The 17,491-nt window shown below is 40.6% G+C and overlaps 2 protein-coding genes across 2 annotated transcripts in view; one reads left to right on the top strand and one right to left on the bottom strand.

Annotated features, from left to right (window-relative positions):
* Window positions 1-5,111: 5,111 nt before the first annotated feature.
* Window positions 5,112-5,699, bottom strand: LOC109216128. Its single transcript, XM_019380258.1, has 2 exons — window positions 5,572-5,699; window positions 5,112-5,529 (listed from the first exon to the last, which is right to left on the bottom strand). Exons 1-2 carry the CDS (start codon window positions 5,697-5,699, stop codon window positions 5,112-5,114), a joined length of 546 nt encoding a protein of 181 aa, XP_019235803.1.
* Window positions 5,700-10,674: 4,975 nt separating this feature from the next.
* LOC109216131 (transmembrane protein 258-like) overlaps window positions 10,675-17,491 on the top strand; it is a 9,674-nt gene continuing 2,857 nt past the window's right edge. The window contains exons 1-2 of the mRNA XM_019380262.1: window positions 10,675-10,856; window positions 10,935-11,041. Coding sequence (XP_019235807.1) covers window positions 10,854-10,856; window positions 10,935-11,041 — 110 coding nt within the window. The 5' untranslated portion in view covers window positions 10,675-10,853. The remainder of the gene's footprint in view (window positions 10,857-10,934; window positions 11,042-17,491) is intronic.

Genomic DNA, 17,491 nt, shown 5'->3' with positions numbered 1-17,491 from the left:
TTGCTTGGATGCCAGGTGCCGTTCCCCACCTCGAAAACTGGGTTAGGAGCCTGGTTTCGACGTCAACACATGCCAAGTGCGCGTGGCGCGATTTGTCAAAGGGTCGTTGGGAGGCTTATAATTATGGTAAGCCTTCTTCCTGATTTACCGATTTGTCTATCGTCCAAACATCTTTTCAAACATAAGTTTACTTACTTTATCCTCTTGCAGGTCTCGGAAAGGATGCGACTATGAGACCTGTCATGACCCAAACCGATGGGCTGCGACGGGCACCCGGTGCCTTACTCAATCGAGTACAAACGTAATATATCTTTCTTATTACATGAACATGGGTAAATGGGCCAGAAGGTTCGTATGAGGTAACAAGAATAAAACATGAGGGAACACTCGACATAAAATGACCCAACCTGATATACCAGCTTATACATATGACATACGGGTCTATAAGGCCAAAATAATCACTCGTACACTGAACATAGGCCGACAAGGCCATATAATCTTTCATATACATCACATATGTCTACAGGCCTCTAAGAGTACATAAACGTCATAAGGCCGGGACAGGGCCCCGACATACCAATCAATATATGTCTAAATCAAACTGACCAAATAAGCAACTCCGGAGCAAATGGAGCGCACCAACATCTTCCGCTGAGCTGATAACCTACTTGGAGGACTGTCAACCTGTCTATCGGGACCTGTGGGCATGAAATGCAACGTCCCCAGGCAAAAGGGATGTCAGTACAAATAATGTACCGAGTATGTAAGGAATGAAAATCATTAAACAATAGACATGAGAGAAACATGGAGTAAAAGACTCAACATGTAAATCTGGATAACTCTCTGAATCATTGATATTTATAATGCCATGCATATGCGTATAAATGCCATACCATGCATAGGTATATGCGTACATAACATCACCAAGCCTCTGAGGGTATCCCATCATATTATCTCGGCCACTGTGGGCAAAATCATCAAGGTATACCAGCTGATTAGGTGGTGGTGCATATATGACGCTGTAACCTTTTCCCATATCCCATATACATATAATATACATATATACGCGTATATAACGCCATCTGGTCATGGGTCAATGTAAATGAATGCAATGCATGAGAAGCATGTCAATAAAATCTCTCGGAATATCATAAGACCATTATGCCTTTGACTAATATCATGAAATAAACTTTATCAACTTACGTATTTTCTGAGACCCATGAACAGATAATAGAATAATAGGACACATGGGGAATCAAGAACATAGGCATCTCTAGTATTTCTATGAATAGAGTCATTTATAGAAGTTGTGCATTTGCTAGTTTCGTTGTATCGTATGGATCATGCCAAAAGGAAAGAAGGAATAGCCTTAACATACCTAAGCTGATTCTCTTGACAATCCTTCCAACACATATCTTTTGCGACAGATCACGTAATGGCGGATCGAAGTAGGGAAAATCCCGTATGATATTCTTGAGAAAAATTACACCGTACTCCCTAAGAATCGCAAATTCTCACGTTGCTAAGTCTTTTATGAATTTTTATAGCAAATCACGTTGCTATTATTTTGAAAGAGTTTGCTGAAGCTTCACCCATTACTTAGATGTATATTTCTCCACTTATGAATTAGAGAAGCTCTTATGTCTTGGTGGTGTAGGCCCACTTTTATAAGATGACTAAGCCAAGAGCTCCTCCAAAATGTGCCACCTTGTCTTGTGATTTAAGACTCATTATCAAGGCTTCTTTGGGCAGCCACGTTGGGGGGTTAAATTTATCAAGTTTATCCAAAATAATTCACCCCTTTCCTCAATTAACTTATTAATCTCCCACTAATCCAATAATTAACCAATAATCCACATAATTAAAATTATTTCAAATTACTTAAAATACTACTCACTTTTAACATACCTTATACACCTTACTATCATGGTCATGTGGTACATTGTACGATACTAGTCCATAAATACCAGTATTATAGCTCGGACCATATTTTATCCCAAAATGTTAAACTTCGACGAAACTCATTTTCTTCCATTCACTTACCCTCTCACCTTCACAAATTTATTTATCTCTTATTTGGAATAACATAATACTTATAACCTCAAAAATTATTCATTCCCGAGCTTACGTCGATTAACTTACGATGAAACTTTAACGTACGGAAATGCGGGATGTAACATCTCATTTCTGAGCTTTCATCAATTTACTCATGGAATACTTTCACGTACGAAAACATGGGGTGTACCAAGACCCCTGTCTGGTGATGAAAAAGTTTTACCACCTATCTCGAAACCGGCGAAGGAGAATAAAAGGAAAGGGGCCTCGAACTCCGAGGGTCAAAAACCCAAGAAGAGAACAATTCGTGAATCCAAGGGGAACATAATCCTACTGGCTATGGAGTCAGTCCACAGATTAAGGGAAGAAGACGAAGAAGAAGAAGATAATGAAGATGATTCTAGGCTGGTGGCCTGTGCGCGAAGCCTAACAGGCTCTAAACCGGGTAATCCTTGATTTCTATGTCAATTTTCATACTTATATTTTTCTCCCTTTGTATAACTTTCCCTTTTATGTTTGCAGGCTTCAGTGCTTCATCACGAGGCTTTCCCCCGATTCTGAGGGGAACTGAGCCGTTATGAGGCCGAGATCCGAGGGTTGACTGAGGAAAAGGATACCTTCAAACTTCTTAGTGAGCAAAGAGAAGGGGAAGCTAGAGGCCTCCGTGTTGCTAGAAACGGCTCAGAAAGAATACACCGAACTGATGAGCTGGTAAGAAGAATATCTGAAGTTAGTGATGGCAATTCAGGCTCGGTAGCTAATGGTTCGAACCCGCAGGTCCAACAAAAGCTTGACATGATCAGGCAACTTCGTGAAGAAGCGGATGCACTAAAAACTGAGGCCGAAGGATAGAAGGAGAAAATGGACTGCCTGGCCTCAGAAAGGGAAGCTGCACGAGCTCAACTGGCCTCGGCTGAGAACCAACTTTGAACCTTGAAAGAGAATTCCTTGGTACAAGCTAAGAAAATTGAGGATTTCCAGTCTCGGTTCGGTTTAGCAACTTCCGATCGAGGGAAGTTGGCCACAGAACTTGCAACGGCCAAATTAGAAATCGGAACGGCCAAGGCTGATGCTGATGCAATGGTGGTCGTCTACTGGACCGACACTAAAGCTGCTCTGGCTCGAGCAACGGAGGTTGCCGAAGCTGCTCAGGTTCGAGCAAACTAGGCTCCGAGCATGCTAAATGCAGTCTCGAAGGGAGACTCTCGAGGAGATCTACGCTGGTGGTTTCGATCTTACAGCTGAGATCGAGAGTGTCAAAGAGCTTGAAGCTGAAGCCAAAGTGTTGGCCTTTCCCGACGATGACGTTCTGGGTGCATGAGCGGGTCTGAAAGTGGGAAAGGCCCCGAGAGTGAGGATGCTTCTCCCGGAGAAGACTAGGCCCTTAGAATTTGTATTTTTTCTTCGTGTTTCTTTTAAGGCCGTTCGGCTTTTTGTAGAGAGTTCTGATAGGGCCATGCTTCCCTTGTAAATTATTTTTGATATATAAATAAAAATTCATTCCTTTCTGCCTTATAAAATTATAAAATTGTATTCTAAGGTTCAAGGTTTAGATAATCTGATTGAAACCGAACTAGTATAGCCTTTACGATTGAGTGAGTGTTTGCTCGAACTAGAAGTAAGGTAACCCTTAGGTTTTTATTTGAGCGAGGATGGTCGAACTCAAAGTACAAACAGCCCTTAGGCTTTTGTATTAGGCTGACATGGCCTTTGTAAAAAAATTGTTTATGGCTTTCTCCCTTTTCGGCTCGAAAAGTTTTTTTATCATTTGTATTTGCAAAACTTGTAATGCCTTAGCATGAAATAAGGAATTGTTCGTGAGTTCGAACAATTTTGTACTCATCAGAGTTCTCGAGGCTTGGTATTATCGAAGCCTTTTATGGTTTTGTTGGGGGTAGCCCTTTTAACCGGTTTATAAAAGAATTTGAAGGCATGTTTTGTTACGGAATTCGGACGTCTTTGAACCATGTTAATTTTGCTGTAGCCTCTTTAGTTTGGGATTAGCCCCTTGGGATTATTTTCCCGTTATACTTCGAGCTTGCTCGAAGTGTCAGTCCCCGAGTGGGGTGGCCGTGGCCTATGAAAATCGAGGGTTGCCTGAAAGGTCTTATGATCTAGAAGTTTTAATAATTCGATCTCGTTTATTTTTTGGATGGTTGTCTCCGAGCGTGGGGGTAATTATCCGAATCTGTTTATGATCGGCCCTTAAGCCTATTTACATAATAGATCAAGAGTACGAAATTGTAAAGTAGAAAAAATTTTCTAAGGCATGAGATATCGGCAAGGAAAAATACTTCTCTTTATAACTGATTATACATGCGTACATGTTCTATGCTAGGGCTCAAGCACTACGCGGGCACAGTTCGTTTGACCGTTTGGCCCTTAAAAAATTTTCCTATCGAGATCCTGATGCCATGAAGTAATTTACTCGCAACAAAGTTGAAATTTGAGGGTAATGCCCCAAGTATTCGAGGTTGATTGTAAAGAAGCCTCGGATATTGTTGAATTGTTCTGAGTTAGCACGATCAATGGTTGCCCCATTAAAAACCTCGCCGAAAAACCCATTTGCGACAAAATTGGTCTAAGGGAAAAAGAGCGCAACGCGTGCTTTCTGACCTAAAGACTTCGTGTCGGAGAGTCCATCGCTGTTTCTGATCAAACACCTGCAAGAGTTAGTTTAAACAATAAATGAAAATAGAAGGGGTCGTACCTTAGCAGTAGTATCATTTTAGGTGTGACACGTTCCAATTGCTCGGTAGTTGTTCGCCGTTCATCGTGCCGAGCTTGTAGGATCCTTTTTCAATGATTTTGAGAACCTGGTACGATCGTTCCCGGTTCGGACCTAGTTTCCCTTTATTCGGATTTCGAGTGTTGAGAGTGACCTTTCTTAGCACCAACTCCCCAACGTCAAAGTGTCAAAGATTGGCTTTTCGATTGTAGTACCTTTCGATCCGCTATTTTTGAGCGGCCAATCGGACGAGGGCGGCTTCGCGTCTTTCGTCCAACAATTCTACGCTCGCATTCATGACGTTGTTATTTGACTCCTCTGTTGCATATCAAAATCTGATGCTGGGTTCTCCGTCTTCGACCAGGATTAGGGCTTCGGCGCCGTAAACTAACGAGAACGGTGTTGCTCTGGTGCTGGATTTCGATGTTGTGCGGTATGCCCATAGAACCTCGGGCAATATCTCTCTCCACTTCCCTTTGGCGTGGGTCAATCTCTTCATAAGGTTCTGAATGATGGTTTTGTTGGTCGATTTGGCTTGTTCGTTCCCGCTGGGATGATAAGGCGTCGATAGGACTTTTTTGATCTTGCAATCCTCGATAAATTTTGTCACTTTTTTGCCGATGAATTGCTTTCCATTATCACATACGGTCTTGAAGGGCATCCCGAATCGATATATGATGTGATCCCAAATGAAGTCTATGACTTCTTTTTCTCTAACTTTCTCGAAAGCCTGCTCTTCAACCCACCTAGAAAAAGAATCAGTCATAATAAAATAAACTGAGTTTTACCTGGGGCCGATGGAAGAGGGCTGACAATATCCATTCCCCATTTCGTGAATGGCCACGGGTACAAGACAGAATGGAGTTGCTCTCCGGGATGGTGAATCATTGGCGCATACCTTTGGCATTTGTCGCATTTTCGAACGAATTCCTTTGCGTCCTTCTCCATATCGGTCTAGTAGTACCCCGCTCTGATTACTTGTGGACTAACGATTCGGTACTGAAATGATTTCCACAAGTACCTTCGTGAACTTCCCGCAGGACGTAGTCGGTATCTCCCGATCCCAAACATATTGCCAACGGTCCATTGAACATTCTTCTAAACAGTGTTCCATCTTCGGACAAAGTGAACCGTACTACCTTTGTACGCAGAGCTCTCGACTCCTTTGGATTCGATGGGAGCTTCCCATTCTTTAAGTACTCTATATAGTTTTTTCTCCAATCCTCAGTCAAACTCGTGGAGTTTATTACGGTGTGGCCTTCTTCGATCATTGATGTAATGACCTGGCCGGTCATTTTAAGAATCAACGCCCCGATTCCCTATTAACTGCTTTCCCCGTGCTTATTTCTGCTATTGTGAGTTGCCGGGAGGATTCGTTTTGTATTTCGGAGTGTTTTGTGACACTTAGTCCCTAAATGAGAGTTTTAGCCTTAGATTTTGGACTGTAGTCGGAGAGGTGTGAAGACGGTCTCGGAATGGAATTCCGTTGGTTCTGTTAGCTCCGTTGGGTGATTTCGGGCTTAGGGGCGTGTTCGGATTGTGTTTTGGAGGTCCGTAGCTTAATTAGGCTTGAAATGCCGAAAGTTGAATTCTTGAAGTTTCCGGTTCAATAGTGATTTTGATATTGGGGCCGGATGGAATTTCGGAAGTTGGAGTAGGTCCGTTGTGTCATTTGGGACGTGTGTGCAAAATTTCAGGTAATTTGGACGAGGTTTGATAGGCTTTTTCATCGAAAGCGGAAATTTGAAGTTTTGGAAATCCTTAGGCTTGGATTGGAGAGTGATTTGTGGTTTTAGTGTTGTTTGATGTGATTCGAGGGTTGGAATAAATTCGTATGATGTTTTAGGATTGGTTGGCAGGTTCGGTTGAGGTCCCGGGGGCCTCGGGTGAGTTTTGGGTGCTTAACGGAAATTGAATTGGACTTAGGAGGAAAATGAAGTTGGCTGAACCTGTCATAACCGCACCTGATTGTATTGGACCACAGGTGCGGCACCGCAGAAGCGGTAGGAGGACTGCAGGTGCGGTCTGAGGCATTTTGTACTTAGGTCGCAGATGCAGCCCATTCACCGCAGAAGCGGCACCACATCTATGGAAAGGGGGTCGCAGGTGCGGAATTTTTGGTTTAATGAAAAGTCGCAGGTGCGACATGGTCTCCGCAGAAGCGGGACCGCAGGTGCAGTCCCAAAGACGCAGGTGCGGTTCCACTGGTCAGGAAAAGGGGCAGAATCGAGGGTTAAGTCTCAAAACCTTAGAAATTGATTTGGGAGCTTGGGATTGGCGATTTTAGGAGAGAATTTCACCTGGGTGTTTTAGGTAAGTAATTCTTACTCGGTTTTGATTAATTTCCACGAATCTATGCTTAAATTCATCCTTTAAATTCGAATTTAGGGTGAAAATTTGGAGAAAAAAATTTGAAAAGTTCTTAGGCCTAATTTTGGAGTTTTGATCAAGATTTTGATGTCGGATTGGAGTAATTTTTGTATATATGAACTCGTGAGAGTGTGAGGATTCCGGATTTGTAAATTTTACCCAATTTCGAGACGTGGGCTCGGGGGCTTTTTGGGCGATTTTCCTAATTCTGCGTATTAGCTTCGAATTAATTAGTTGAATCAGTTACTTGAAGTTATATTTACATTATACAATTACTTTGAATAGATTTGGGACATTTGGAGTCGGATACTCGTAGCAAGAACGTGGTATTGAGTTGATTGAGTTGGTTCGAGGTAAGTGGCTTGCCTAACCTTGTGTGGGGGAACTTCCCTTAGGAATTGGTACTGTGATATATGAAATGCCTTGTATGTGAGGTGACGAGTGCGTACATGTGCTAACTGTTGAAAATCCTGTTTTTATTAAGTAATTATAACTGCATTTTCTTCCTTGTTTTTACTAATTGCAATTTAAGCCTACTGTTAGCTTAGGGAAGCATGTCTAAGTGATTTAAGTGCTTTACTTGCTCAAACTGCCTTATTTGAATTCTGTGCAACATGCTAGGCTAGAAATACCTGTTTTACCTTGGTATGAAATTTGATTGAGTTGAATATTCTTCGTGTTGCTGCTGTGTGTTTGCTTTGGGACTACGAGCGATATCCCGGGAGATCCCCCTTGCCTGTTTATTTGGGACTACGGATGTGGTATTCCGGGAGATCCCCCTACACATTTACATTGGAACTACGGGACTGCACCTAGTAGATTCCCCCAGTACTGAGTATTTACATTTGGGACTACGGATGTGGTATTCTGGGAGATCCCCTGCGAATTATGACTCGGACTACGGGATGATACCCGGGAGATCCACTGGATATTTATATTTGGGGACTATAGGACGGTATCCTGGGAGATCCCCAGTTGTTATCTCTGTGTTGAGCCGTATTCCTTTTGTGATTATTTGTCTCTGTTGTAGTTGTTGCTACTCTTATTACCCTGTGTTACTTAAATACTGCTTCTTTTCCTTATATATTATTGTATATTACCGGCAGGGCCCTGACTTTCCTCGTCACTACTCGACCGAGGTTAGGCTTGGCACTTACTGGGTACCACTATGGTGTATTCATGCCCTTTCCTGCACATGTTTTTCGTGTGCAGATCCAGGTACTTTGACTCAGCCCTACTACCCTTGAGGCGAGGCGATTATCCAGAGACTTCAAGCATCTTTATGATAGCAGGATTGGTCTCTGATTCTCCTCCATTCGATCTCTTTGGCACCGACTTGTCCCTATGAACAATATCCTGTGATGGTTCGAGCTCGATCCTGCTTGGTGCACGGTTCTGATTTTGGAGTTGTGCTATTGCAGCTTGTTGAGTCTGCAATATTTCGAATATCACTCGAAGGGTGATCCGGCCTTCTTCACCGCCCTGTGCATTCTGATTGGTTGGTCGAACATCTCTGCGGATGCTACTTTCAGGATCAACCGCCAAATTCCCATTAATGGCAATATGGGAACTGATGTCGACTGGGTCCATGGACGGGGCTCCATCGAGGTTGACTGGAGCTACTCCATTTCCTGGGGTGGCTATGTTGTCGTTCTCGCCATGGAGACCAAGGCCATTTTCTGTGTATGGGTGGTGCTTAAGAGTTTGACATGTTGATCCTGGAATCAAAGACACATCAAAGAACAAGCGTAAAATAGTGTGTGTTTCGAAAATTGTACTAGGCAATCACTATTATCCTTAGCCCCACGGTGGGCGCCAAACTGTTTACCCTTAAAATTGGATAACAATTAAATTTATAAGTGGTTTTAAGGATATGTAATTTCATTTGGCACAAACTGAGAGATATGAGAAAGAATTAATGTTATAATTAACTGTAAAATAAAGCAAACCAATATAATGAGAGATTATGGCCCTCGAGCTAGATCGCCCTCGAACCAACTGAATATGCTAATGAAAAATGTAAGAGAGAAAAATATAATGAATTGTTTTGTTATGCGTGAGTATGATGCCTACAAAATGATTAGAACGCTCTTTTATGTAGTAGAGGAATTCTACTTATGGTATAATTCTAAATACAGAAGAAAATCCCTTGGTTGACTAAATAACCGGTCTTGACTTGATACGTGCCGAGATTTTCGCCACGATCCTTGCCCGATTACGGATATCTCGGGTTTCTGTTATTCGACTTAGCAGGCTTCCTTCAATCTCGCCTCGATCTCCACACCACTTCGGTCTCGATCTTGATCGGTCATTGATTAATGAGCTTAACAATCCATCTCCCTGCCATGGTTCGACACAACGCGGGGCCGAGCCTTGGTCTGCCACCCCGGTTTCGATCAGCCATATAAAATTAGACAAGCCCGATTTTGACTGTATACACCCACAAAATGTGACCTTCAAAAGGCAATGCAATAATGGAGAACACAAATTTATGCTCAAATACCTTAAAAAACAACGACGTTCGTAGGCTGAAATCCTTCGAGGAATTGGAGAGAGTGGAGAGCGAGAGCTGAGAGAGAGAAATTTGAAGTTTGACTAACGTATTGTTTGGATGGTTGTTACCCATCGTATTGTATTGTATTGTTACCCCAGATACAATATTTGTTTTGATTGTTCATATAAAACTGATTGTATTATATTGTTAAATTCATTGTTCCGGAACAATGAAAAACCCCATTTTATGAAACAACCAAATCGGTGTGGTGGGATTGTTCCATATTTCTCTTTCTAATTACGCCCACACTAATTATTCTATATTTTAATTTTACCCTTTACCCTATTATTTATGTTTTACTTCACCCAACTATGTACTTTGTCTCCGTCCTTCTTTTGTTTATTTTTTTGGTTAGTTTTCTATCTCTTTTTTTTTTTATGTATTTTTATCTCATCTATAATCTTTGCAAAATTTTTGCTAATTATAATTACATATATAATTTACTTAGGCTTCTACCATTCCAAACTACAGGAACAGAAGGTCCGTTGTTCTCTATTTTGATGGGGCTATAATTTTATTTTTGTATGAAACCAGTTTGGTGCTTTCGTTACTATGGTAGAATGATGATTCCCTGTGAGGAAGATCGGAAGGCCAAATAAATAAATTATTTTTATGAGTAGTTCTTAAGAAGCATCGTATTTAAATAATTGGGGGTATTTTAGTAAATATACCAGTATAGTACAATACAATACAGTCAAACCAAACAATAAAAATATTGTTTAACAACAGCAAACGATACAATCTATCCAAACGTTGTATTCATCAAAACAATACAATACAGTACAGTACAATACAATACAACACATTATAAAACGATGGGTAACAATGATCCAAACAGAGTGTAAAGCGAAAGAGTATTAAATGAGTCTTAAAACCCTTTTATTAAGTTTTTGTTCTAGACCCTGAAGTTGTTAATATTCTGAAAAGAACCCTGACCCCACTTTAATTCCCTGAATTTTGAGTTTTTAGGAGGTTGGACTGCCAATTAATCTCAAGATTCTCAACTCAAACAGCCTAAATTCAATTCACCTATCTGCATACTCCCAAGTCGTCAAAGCACTGAATTGTTCCTCAGCGCTCTCGCTACTAAAAAGAGTTGCACAATTCCGATCGACCAAAGTCTTCAGACGATCTCATTGCTCGAAAATGGTATGGTTCATTTTTTTCAATTGCATTACAGCTTTCAGCGAATTTATGTTCTCGTGACTTTTGTTCTTTTTTTGAAAGGCTCAATCAGCAAAACCGATCTCGAGCCCGGTTCCTGAGTCGTTGTATCCAACCCTAGCGTTGTTCATGCTTGCAGTTGGTCTCGTGGTAACGGCGTCGTTTTTCATGTGAGTGCTTGATCTGACTTCTATTTCGAACTAATTATTGTCGGATTTAATTTTTCTGAATGCTGAATTTAGTCTTTAGCCTTTTTTATTTTTGTAATGGTACATGGTGCGTCTTATTATCCTTGAAAGCTGATGTCTGTTTGCTGTGATATTTTACTTCGATTAATAGAGTAATTAAGTGTTCTATCACGGTTTGATTTATATTATAAACTTCATAGACGAGAAAGGTTTCTTTATTGAGCCGAAGTTGATTTGCTTAGAAATGAAATACGACTTACATAATAATTGATAATAGTTGAAATGAAATACAACATTGAGGGATTAGTTCCCTCCTAGTAAATAAGGAATAAAAAGTAAGAATGGTTAAGTCGGCTGCATATATTTACACTTGAGCGAGTCCTCAGGACTTTGGTTCCATGGCAAATGTAGTATAGTGCGAGTCGGCGAGATGTCTGGTAGGCGAATGTCACGAGTTCGAAATTCTAGTTGACAACCGAGCATGATATTTAAGTGGAGAAGGATAGAGGGATAGGTCTACTATCCAATAAGTTTTGAAGCTGATTGGATAGTGGTATTGTTGGGGTGATTTAGTGGGAGATGTTTGTCTTAGATAATGAAAGCATTCCTATACTACCAAAAGAAACACAACCTCTATGAGATACTATGATGGGATGATATGCTGTTTGTCTGATTTGAAAGCCTTGGGCAATTTGTTTTTATACTAGGTGTTTTGTCTTGCTGGTCTTTAGAGGGTGTTTGGATTGGCTTATAAAAAGTAGCTTTTAAGCTAAAAGCCAAAAGCCATAAGTTTGTAATACCTTGGCTTTTGGCTTATTTTTGTACCTTTTATGCCTAAAAGTAAGTGCTTTTAAGCACTTTTAATCATTGCCAAACACCACACAAATTTAAAAAGTGCTTAAAAGCCAATAAGCACTTAAAATAAGCCAATCCAAACACCCTCTTAGTCTTGTAGTATTAGTAGCTGTGATTGGGGCTATAATGCTGACTATGCATAGAACTACTCAAAATAATTTATCTCTGTGTGGTACTGATCTTTTGAAGCCAGTGAAATTAGTTTTTCTACGACAACAACTCCTCAGTTCATGTTATTCAACTTAAACTCATCTCACACCAATAGTTTTTCTCAAGCCAAATATTTTACGTTGAGTAGGAGAAAGCACGCTTATTATTTTGAGTCATTTTCTACTGCAATTGTCTGTATTCTTCAATATCACTAGCTGCTACCCACATGTAAACATCACTTTTACTTTTTATTATCCAAGATATCACTAAGCACCAGTCCAAGTCTTTTGCATCCTCTACTACTATTACATTCTCAAACCTAGTAGAAAAGTGTGAAAATCTACTGGGACTTTAATGGCAAAGAGCAATTGAAGTGTGCGCTTAGGAAGGAAAGGTGCTAATGAAAGAAAATGTAAAAATATATCGAAGAAACTAGAAAAAGATTAACTATAAAGATAAATGATAATAATTTGCTTAAAAATTGGAAAACTATATCTTAGTGAAACATTTTGAGTTGTAAATTTTTTTTTTGAACTGAATTGAGTTAAATATATCAAGTCCAAATTATGTCGAACAAATTCAAGAACTACTTTAAGTTTTTGTTTAGATGTAAAGATACATTTTTAACTTTTAGTAACTAGTTTTCTTTTATTAAGCTTTTAGCTGCTTCTTCTTCTTCTTCTTCTTTTTTTTTTTTTAATAATAAACATGGTGTCTGGGCCAGCTTGCGCGCACCTCGACTATTTTCACGGGATACTTGCTACCTCCCACCAGCAGCAAGTACCAGGTAACTCTGTCCTTCGAGATTTGGACATGTGGGAAGAAATGACCTAGTGTTTTTGCCTCCACTAGGATTTGAACCTAAAATCTTATTCTTAATCACTGAAAAAGTCATTCATATCTTGCTAAGAAGTAATAATTAATCTTCTGTTAAAGAAAGCCCATTCATTGGTGAGGCGCATGTCTTAGTGCTTTGGTATCTGCAATAAAACGCCATCTTAATGAAGCGAAGCACCCAACTTATGCTTCACCTAGTTTTTAAGCCATCTCAGGCACATCAATGTCGACAATTATATCCAATCAACCACCGAAAATAGTTTCGGTATCCTTGGTTAAACATTCTGCCTTACTCTATGGTATGACTAGTCAAAGGTAGCTTACATTGGCTCTCTTATCCTCCTCCATTGACATCGTTGTTGTAGGGAAGAATTTCAGGTATTTCGTACAGCTGATATTTTTTCCTTCTTTATGTTTAAATGAGATCCTTATAGTTATATTCATGGGAAACGCATTTTATGTGTGCTAACTCTTCTGTGCACAAATAGATTATTCTTCACGTATTCAATACGATTGATTATGACCCTTTATATCCATGCGCACCGAAGTTGCAAATGTTTGTGTTTGGGTTATCGGATTCACAAATTTGTTAGGGACATGGAGTTTAGATGTTATGAAAATTAAAATACATATATCACCCTGTGAAGTTGATTTCTGGAGTGAAGTATTGAGAAAATGAAAAAAGGGTCAAAACTGCCTTGTACTATATGAAATTGGACAACTTTACCCTTTGTTAAAAGTTGGTCCTAGATTTGCCATACCGTAACCAAAATGGCTCAAATTTGCCCTCTTTGACTAATATACCTAACTTTTTTTATTTTTATTTTTTATTTTTAACTAACATTTTTTTGCCCAAATAATATGCCACGTGTCCTCACCAAATGGACCAGATATATCCTTACGCTATTTGTATGCTTCATTTTTGCCCTTATACTATGTGTATGGTTCAATTTTCCCTCCTTCTCCGCCACCACTAACACTTCTCCCATACAACAACAACAACAACATACCCAATATAATCTCATAAGTGGGGTCTGAGGAGGGTAGTGTGTACGCAGACCTTACCCCTATCTGGCGAGGTAGAGATGCTGTTTCCGATAGACCCTTGACTCAGAAAAGAGAGAAAAAGGAAGAAGAAAAAGAAGAAAGAGGAGGAAGAAAGAAAGAAGAGGAAGACAAAGGACGATAAGGAAAAGGAGAAAAAGACGACGACGACAACAACATCAACAAGTAAAATAAGAAGTAGCATCAAATAGTAACAAACTTGAAAATATGATACACGGAGCGAATGAAACAATAGGCAAATACTAGAGGTCAAAGAATACGGAAAAAAAACTAGAGTGCTACTAATACTACTAAAAAAGAATGGGGAACTCTCGACTACCTACTAGCCTTCTACCCTAATCCTCAATCTCCACACCCTTCTATCCTTGGTCATGTCCTTAGTGAGCTGAAGAAGCGCCATGTCCTGCCTAATCACCTATCCCCAGTACTTTTTTGGCCTACCTCTACCTCTTCTTAGTCCCACCATGGCCAGCCTCTCTCACCTCCTAACAGGAGCATCTTTACTCCTCCTCTGCACATGCCCGAACCGTCTCGGCCTCAACTCCCGCATCTTGTCCTCCACGGGGGCCACTCCCACTTTGTCCCGAATAACTTCGTTCCTAATCTAAACTCTCCTGGTATGCCCACACATCCATCTCAGCATACTCATATCTGCTACTTTCATCCTCTGAACATGAAATTCTTGACTGGCCAACACTTAGCCCCATACAACATAGTAGGTCTAACCATCACACTGTGGAACATACAAGTCTTGGTGGCACCTTCTTATCACACATAACACCGGATGCAAGCTTCCATTTCATCCACCCTGCACCAATACGGTGGGAGACCTCATCATCAATCTCCCCGTTACTTTGGATTATAGACCCGAGATACTTGAAACTACCCCTCCTCGGGATGACTTGGATATCAAGCTTCACATCCACGTCCGCTTCATGAGTCTTGTCACTGAACTTACACTCGAAGTATTCCGTTTTGGTTTTGCTCAACTTGAAACCTTTAGACTCTAGGGTTTGTCTCCAGACCTCCAGCCTCGCGTTAACCCCGCCTCTCGTCTCATCAATCGGCACTATGTCATCGGCAAATGACATACACCATGGCACCTCCCCTCGAATGTACCGCGTCAGCACATCCATCGCCAAAGCAAATAGGAACGGGCTAAGAGCCGATCCCTGGTGCAACCCCATCACTACTGGGAAGTGATCCGAGTCACCTCCCATTGTCCTTACCCAAGTCTTAGCACCATCATACATGTCCTTGATCATCCTAGTGTATGCTACCGGAACGCCGCTAACCTCTAAAAATCTCCACAGAACCTCCCTCGGTCGTACGTTTTTTCTAAGTCTATAAACACCATGTGTAAGTCCTTCTTTCTCTCCCTATACTGCTCTACCAATCTCCTACTAGATGAATGACTTCCGTAGTCGATCGCCCCGGCATGAATCCAAACTGATTTTCGAAAATAGACACACTCCTTCTCACCCTGACTTCCACCATCCTCTCCCAAACTTTCATAGTATGACTCAGCAGCTTGATACCCCAATTGTTATTGCAGTTTTGGATATTACCCTTGTTCTTGTACAACGGAATCTTCGTACTCCACCTCCATTCTTCGGGCATCTTCTTCGTCTTAAAGATAATATTAAACAATCCAGTAAGCCACTCCACGTCTGCATGGCCCGCACTTTTTCCAGAATTCTACCAGGATCTCGTTTGGCCCAAACGCTCTACCCCTGCTCATCTTACGCATCGCTCCCATAACCTCTTCGACCTTAATACGCCTACAATAACCAAAATCACGCCGACTCTCGGAGTGCTCCAACTCACCCAACAACAGTCTGTGGAAGTATGTCTTCCATCTTCGTCTAATATGAGCATCTTCCATCAATACTATGCCGTCCCCGTCTTTGATGCACTTCACTTGGCCAAGTCACGAGCCTTCGTCTCCCTCACTTTGGCTAGCCTGGACAACTTCTTGTCCCCGCCTTTGCTCCCAAGTTCCTCACACATCCATCCAAAGGCAGCAGTCTTAGCCGCCATAACCGCTAACATCGCCTCTTTCTTTGCCTTCTTATATCATTCCCAATTCGTCCTCTTTTCCTCCTCGTTCGTGCTCACCACTAGTAATAAGCCGCTTTCTTGTCTTCAACTTTACCTTGGACCTCTGCATTCCACCACCAGTCCCCTATACATCCCCCAGGGTATCCCTTCGTAACGCCTAAAACCTCTCTTGCAGCTTCCCTAATGTAGTTCGCTGTCATGTCCCACATCACAGTCGCGTCCCCACTAACACTTCTCCCATGTGTCCCTAATTTACACTCCTCTTCCTCCATCATTCACACATAATATACTTAAAGGTTTTACAAGAAAATAGAAAATAAAAGACGAGTGAGGTGTACTTTTAACAAAAGTTTAAAATGACCTGTAATGAAGCATACATGCAATGCAAGGTGAAAAATATTATTCGCATGATCTGCATAGATGATGTTGCTTGTTTCATACATTTAATTTTGGTGGTTATACTTGCACACTAAATAAAGTTACATATATTGTAATCGAGGTAAGCAAAATAAAGATCCTATAAAGCTAAGAATATATTAAACCAAGTATCAAATATAATATTCGTTTGGAACAAACTGGACATTTTGGGAAGATAAATTGTAAGAAACAAGGAACATATCTAAAAACTATTGCAATCAGGAGATCATTTTGTAATACTCTAAACAATTTATAAGAAAATACTTGACATATTTTTCCTCAACCAGTAGATCGTAGAAACTAGCACTATATACGTAGTGTCGAAAAATAATTAACATGAAAGATGCATAACCCGAGCTAGTGATTTGTTCAAGATAGGTGTTGAAGAAGGACAAAATTGAATCATACACAAAGTATAAGTGCAAAATTGAACCATACGAATAGTGTAAGGATAAATCAGGTCCACTATTATTTGGTTAGGACACGTGGCATATTATTTAGGTAAACAAATATTAATAAAAAAAAAATTAGGTCTGTTAGTCAGAAGGGCAAATTTGAGCCATTTTGGTCACGGTAGGGGCAAATCTGGGACCAGCTTTTAACGGGGGGACAAAGTTATCCAATTTCGTATAGTACAAGGCCAGTTTTGACCCTGTTCCGTTGATAAAAACATCTCTTCGTTCCAATTTTACATCACATGAACATCTTTAAGAAATTATATTGTGAAAGAAGTATACCTTCTTCTAGTCCTCCATTTTTCTTTCTAGAATCTTTTTGCTTGTTCGAAGTTTGAACTTAAGAGTTTGGAGCATTGATACTTGGCTAGTTATATTTTGCTCACAAATATCACTTGTATTTGTCAAATGACCTCTTTTGCTTTCCTTTGAGAGTTTACATGGGCGGGCGGGGGGGGGTGGGGGGGTGGGGGTANACGTCTTAGTTCGAACTTAACTTCTTAGTTTCGTTCCTTTCCTACTATTAGGTACGTTACCTTTCGTTCCGTTTCCTTTTAGTTACTTTTACGTTAAGAGGTGGGATGGACGTAGG

This window comes from Nicotiana attenuata, unplaced genomic scaffold, assembly GCF_001879085.1.
Source record: "Nicotiana attenuata strain UT unplaced genomic scaffold, NIATTr2, whole genome shotgun sequence".
Taxonomy (NCBI): domain Eukaryota; kingdom Viridiplantae; phylum Streptophyta; class Magnoliopsida; order Solanales; family Solanaceae; genus Nicotiana; species Nicotiana attenuata.
The sequence above is the reverse complement of the archived record's forward strand: the minus strand, read 5'-3'. Positions and strand labels throughout refer to the sequence as shown.